Source organism: Eurypyga helias, unplaced genomic scaffold (assembly GCF_000690775.1).
Source record: "Eurypyga helias isolate BGI_N326 unplaced genomic scaffold, ASM69077v1 scaffold20055, whole genome shotgun sequence".
Lineage (NCBI taxonomy): Eukaryota > Metazoa > Chordata > Aves > Eurypygiformes > Eurypygidae > Eurypyga > Eurypyga helias.
The window spans coordinates 1-5430 of record NW_010252283.1 but is presented as its reverse complement, the minus strand read 5'-3'; the positions used below and the strand labels follow the sequence as shown (position 1 = coordinate 5430).

General features: G+C 61.7%; 1 protein-coding gene across 1 annotated transcript in view; it reads right to left on the bottom strand.

The window, feature by feature from the left end:
• LOC104510160 (bactericidal permeability-increasing protein-like) overlaps window positions 1–5238 on the bottom strand; it is a gene marked incomplete at both ends in the record, with an annotated part of 6840 nt that extends 1602 nt beyond the window's left edge. The window contains 7 exons of the mRNA XM_010152324.1: window positions 27–203; window positions 311–402; window positions 842–905; window positions 3203–3266; window positions 3664–3819; window positions 4520–4648; window positions 5124–5238. Coding sequence (XP_010150626.1) covers window positions 27–203; window positions 311–402; window positions 842–905; window positions 3203–3266; window positions 3664–3819; window positions 4520–4648; window positions 5124–5238 — 797 coding nt within the window. The remainder of the gene's footprint in view (window positions 1–26; window positions 204–310; window positions 403–841; window positions 906–3202; window positions 3267–3663; window positions 3820–4519; window positions 4649–5123) is intronic.
• Window positions 5239–5430: the final 192 nt, after the last annotated feature.

Here is a 5430-nt window from a genome sequence, read left to right as displayed (position 1 = left end):
AGCCCCCATCCCCCCTCGCTGCTCACCATGGAGTCTGTGATCTCGAAGACCAGCACCCCGGCAGCCTGGTAGGCGAAGCTGGCTGTGTTGAAGAAGTAGCTGGAAGCTCCGAAGTAAACCATGCGGTCGTGTGCCGGGGGTAAGGCCAGCGGCAGCGGAGGGAAGGGGACAGGGGAGCGGTGGGTCAGGGAGAAGAATTCACCCTGGGAGGAGGGAGAGGGGTGAAGCAGGAAGGCAGAGGGGGGTGGGACTCACCCGCTGACCGGGGCTGGGAAACAGCGATGGCATCAGCCAAATCAACCTTTCTCACCTTCAGTTTCACGTCCAGGTACTGGGCGGTGGCAGCTGGGGGGGCCACCAAGGAGAAGTCGATCCCAACAGTGGAACCTATCCTGGCTGTGACTGTAAAACACGGGACAGAGGGATGAGCGAGAGGGAGGTGGCACGGGAAAGCCGGGAGTGGACTGCCTCGGCTGACATCCAGGCAGTGCCGTGCCCAGGCTTCCCGGGGTGATGGGTTCTGGGTAGAAGCCAAACTCCCATTTCCCCCCTGGCTCTCAGCCATGCAGACTAACTCCCGGACCCAGGGAATGGTCTGGGGCCCCGGGCTCAGGCAGCCCGTGCCCCCGGCAGCACCAGAGCCAGAGCCCAGCTCGCTGGGGCAGATGGGCAGCCGCTGCGGCCGGGCAGGGCACACAGCGACAAGGCTCTGCTGGACCATGTTCCCCAGCTCCCACCGTGGGTGCAGAAACAGAAGTGGGGAGTGGGCACAAGGCACAACGCTGTCCTCGTGCCTGGAGAACGCGACCCGCTCCTACAGCCCCGTGCAGCCGGCTGGTACCTGGCAGGGTCTGGAGGTAGGGCTGGAGATCGCTGTGCACAGACCTGGCCACGCTCTCACAGACCTGCGGGAAGGAGGGCAGCGAAGCTGAGCGAGGGCACCAGGGCAGCCCGCTCCCACCCGCGTCAAAGCCTCAGCCGAACTCCCGCTTTGCTGCCCGGGGCCAGTTTGGTTCCTTGCAACAGCCTGACTGGGTTCCTTCCTGTTTGCATAAAGGAGCGCACGGTGACGCCTGGCTCTGCTCATCAGGCAGCACATTAATTATGCATCCAAGACAGAAGCAAAGTCTGTACCTGCAAATATCTCCCCACACAGCGCTCAGCTGCATCAAGCCCTTGGAAGGAATCTCTGTGCTCTCAGACTATTCCCACGGCCTGTGCCGGAGTGGGTGGTGCTGAGCGGAGCCGCTGAGTGACCCCAGTTCTGCAGGGGCAGGAGCAGGAACTGCACCCAAAGCAGAGCGATCCCAAGTTCCTGCAGCTCCCTGCTGCCGGGACAGCGGAGCAAATCTCTCCACCGCTGTCCTCCACGTGTGAAGCATCACAAACACAGGATGGTTCTGGTGGGAGGGACCCTTAAAGCCCCCCCAGTCCCACCCCCTGCCATGGGCAGGGACACCTTCCATAGCCCAGGTTGCTCCAAGCCTCATCCAGCCTGGCCTTGGACACTCCCAGGGATGGGGCATCCACAGCTTCTCTGGGAACCTGTCCCAGTGCTCCCACCCTCTGCGGGAAGAATTCCTTCCTGATGTCCCATCTCCACCTCCCTCTTTCCGTTTAAACCCGTTACTCCTTGTCCTGTCCCTCCCTGCCCTTGGGAAAAGCCCCCCCAGCTTCCTTGTAGCCCCCAGGCACTGGAAGGGGCGCTGAGGTCTCCCCGGAGCTTCCCTTCTCCAGGCTGGACAAGCGCAATTCCAGGCTTAGTAGGGATTTACCTGAAAACCTGCCCCAGGAAACTACCTCAGGGCACAGTCCTGCAGACGGCCGGGATAATCTGCACAAGCTCTCTGCCGGCGCCTTCCCCAAAATGGCACAGGAACCACCAGCAGGATCAGGCCACTCTTTCTCAGCCCAGGCATCCAGCCTGCAGCAGCGGGTAGCGGGAGGCAGAGCTGGGAGGAGCAGTGACCACGCTGGCAGCGGCTGTGCAGTGCCAGGGAGGAGGAGAAGGGGCAGAGCCTTGGGCATGGCCTTATCCACAGCCAAGAGGCAGCTCTTCCCTGTGCCCAGCCGATATTCATCTGTCAGGAAGCACCCCACCGCTGCCCAGGAGGATGGAGCTGCAGAAGCGAACGCAGCCCTGACCCCAGAGAGCGGGTGTCCCTGGCACCGGGGGCACGAGGGTTCCCCCAGCACCCGCAGCGAGAGCAGAAGGCAGAGGGGGGCTGCCAGGGCTGGAGCGGGCTGTGCCTCAGGGTCCTGGGGCAGCGTGCTCCCAGCCCCTGCCCATCACCCTCACACCAGCTCTCACACAGAGAAAGACCCTGAGAAACGGGCGCTGGGCAAGGGGGCCCGGTGGGGGTGCAGAGGTCCCCTCGGGGTCCCCAAGCTGCTCTCCTTCCAGGAGCCAAAACAGGGGAAAAGGCCTCCAAGACCCGGCTTTGCTCCTGCTGCCAGCCCATCTGCTGCCACAGCTCCCGGGGGCCTTGGGAATGCCACCATCTGCTGCCACGGCTCCCGGGGGCCTTGGGAATGCCTCTACACGGCATCGGGAATAGCGCCCGGGCAGGATGGGATCTGCTGCGGGAGTGGGATTTGCCTCTTCTCCAACTGCCTCCTTCCCGAGCAAGGTTCACATCCAGAGAGGCTGTAACTCGTGCCAGTTAGCCTTGTAGTAATTACTGCTAACAGCTTGTTTCCATGTCTCGTTGCAGATCTCCGGCATGTAGGCTTTTGTGCCGGGCAGGCGGTACTGGGGGTCCCTGATGCACCCCCTTAAAACAAGGCGGCAAGTGTCTGGCACCCACAGACGGGAACTTGTGCCCCGCTGCTCCCCGAAGCACGGGGCAGCGCGGCCGTTCAAAGGATCTCTCTGATCGCGTTTCCCCTGCTACGGCGAGCTTGGCCGGGGCGTAAGATCTCATTAACTGACCACATGGAAAGGAAAGTCTTTGTTAATTAGGAACCAATTACACTGGGCTCTGGCAAAGGCTGCAGGTTTCAAACTCGGCTGCATGATGCTGCGGAGGCTGCGGTGAGCCGTGCCCGTTCCTGCGCTCCTCACCAAGCTGGCGGCACGCCCGGGTGCTCCGGCTCTAGTTAAACCCCTACGTGTGCTCCGGCTCTGCCAGCGCATCAGGCACGAGCAAGGGCTAAAGACCACCAGAAAACCCCGGAGCTCTGCCCTCCTTTGCTCACGTACCTTGCTCTCCAAGCTTTTCCGGAACCTGGACTCGACAGCGCTGTAGAAGAGGTTGTAAAGCCATCTGCAGGGAAACCAGAGAGGAGTCCTTCTTTCTCTAGCTCAGAGGCTGCTGCAGAAGAATTTGCCCAGGAAAGGGAGACACTAGGGATGCAGGACAACAGGGAATGTCATTCCCATACCAATTTGGTGTCTGGCTCTGCCGCGGGGTTTACATCTGCAAACAAACCTGCTGGTAAACCCGTGCCTGGGCCTGGTGATGCCTTAAATCTGCCTTAATGTGCAGCCCCAGCAGGATAAATTCAGGCCAGATTTGTTATATCGCAAGGGCCTGGGGAGGGCTGACTCGTGGTGCGGCTCCAAGGGACGGCAGACAGGCAGCATCTCACACCTGGAAGCCCCGTGCCCACGGCAGACGGGTAACACACAGCGTTTCCCGGCATCACAGTGGGGTTACGTACCCAAACTTGCCCGAGAAGTGCACTTGGACCTTGGAGATGCGGGTGCTGCAGTCGGGGGTGTCCACGGTGGGCTTCCCGGAGGCGTCGCTGCCCAGCTTCAGGTTGATTTTGATATAGATGTTCTCTGCCCTCAGGTCAAATGAACCGTGGTCCCGGCTGCCGGGAGAGGAGGGCGAGAAAGGGACATTGCTCAGCGCCAAGTGCTGCTGAAGGGACCCCAAATCAGCTCCAGGACGGATCTGCCCAGCTCAGAGTCTCCCTCGTACTCAGCATCCAGAGGAGACGGGGAAAGATTTTAGACTCAGGGAAACAAAATTTGACTGGAACTTAAACCAGGAGAGGTAACCTTTAGAGAGGATCAAGAGCAAGTAGGGAAGAGTGAAGAGAGACGGGAGAGCTCACACACAGCTCCTCCATCATCCACCTTGTTCTTGCCTCCCTCCCTGATTTATCCATCCGGGTGGCTGTACGAGTGGCAGCGACTGCTGCCCACCCTGTCCAGCCCAGGTCTGTGCCTGCAGGTAGCAGCGGGACCATCCCCCTCACCCCAGGTGCCGCAGGAGGGGAGATGGCGTTCATGTCTCCCCAAGCACTTGCAGGCAGGATAAACACCGCCTGGCCAGCTCCACGGGCCCCTGGCACGGAGAGAGACCTGGCTGGATGCCCCTGAGACGAGGGGCTCCCAGGAGCGCATCGTCTCCGGCTGCAGGAAAGACAAGTCGGCACATCTGGAGAGAGTAAAGCAAGAGCTGCCCAGACCCACGGGAGAAGGAGAGGAGGAGCAACCTGCCCAGAGCCGGAGAGGGAGACGCAGAGTGAAGCGCCCGAGTGGGGAGAGGGGGAGCTGGGCACGCACATGAAGTGTAGCTTCACCCGCCAGTTCCCGTCCAGGTCGGCGAAGGCGTTGGAGATGGCGACCTGCAGCCCCACGTTGGGGACCAGGGAAATCCGTGAGTATGGCAAGTGGAAACTGCGAAGGTCCAGTCTAAAATAAATAAAAATAAGGGAAAAGTCACATTACGGGAGCACCGCGTGCCCGGGCACAGGGCTGGGGAGGGAGGGAGCCGGGCCACTGTGCCAGCAGCATCCCCAGCTCCCGTCCAGCTGTGGCACCACAGGAAATGCGGTCCCTGCAGCCACCCAGGCAGCAGCTCTAAACCCTGCTCGGCAGGAGCGGAGAGGTGCAATGGGGCAGTGAGGAGCTGGATCTCGGCAGGGCTGGGCTGTGATTGCACAAAATCCGCCCGCACCCAGAGTGCTGTCACCCGGGTTCCTTTTTCCCATTTGGGCAGAGGGGCTGAAGCAGGAGCGTCTCTGCCCGCCCCGAGGACAGGGCCACCAGCTCAGGGAGCAGTGGAGGGGACAGGATGGTCCTCGCTGCTCCAGGGGCTCCCTGTCCTCCCCCATCCTCGCATGGGCTGGGGGGACAGCGAGCTGCTCCGGGGTGCTGGCAGGCTCACCTGGAGATCTCATAGTGCACCTTCCCCACGTGCCGGATGCGAAAGTCCCCCGTGATATCCGGCAGCCTCAGCTGGGCCAGTTCCTTCTCCAGGACCGTGATCCCCTGCTGATGGGCTGTAGGGGCAGAGGGAGACAGCTGTGTGCTCCCTGCAGGAGCCGGGAGCAGGCACCGGGCACACAGCGAAAGGGTTAAAGGAAACTTCCAGGCGATGCCCTGGCTGCTTTCCACCTCCCCGGCTATCTTCACAGCTAATCTGGGTGCACAGAGCCCTGGGCAGGACTTGTCCCGCTGCAAGCCCCGGGGGA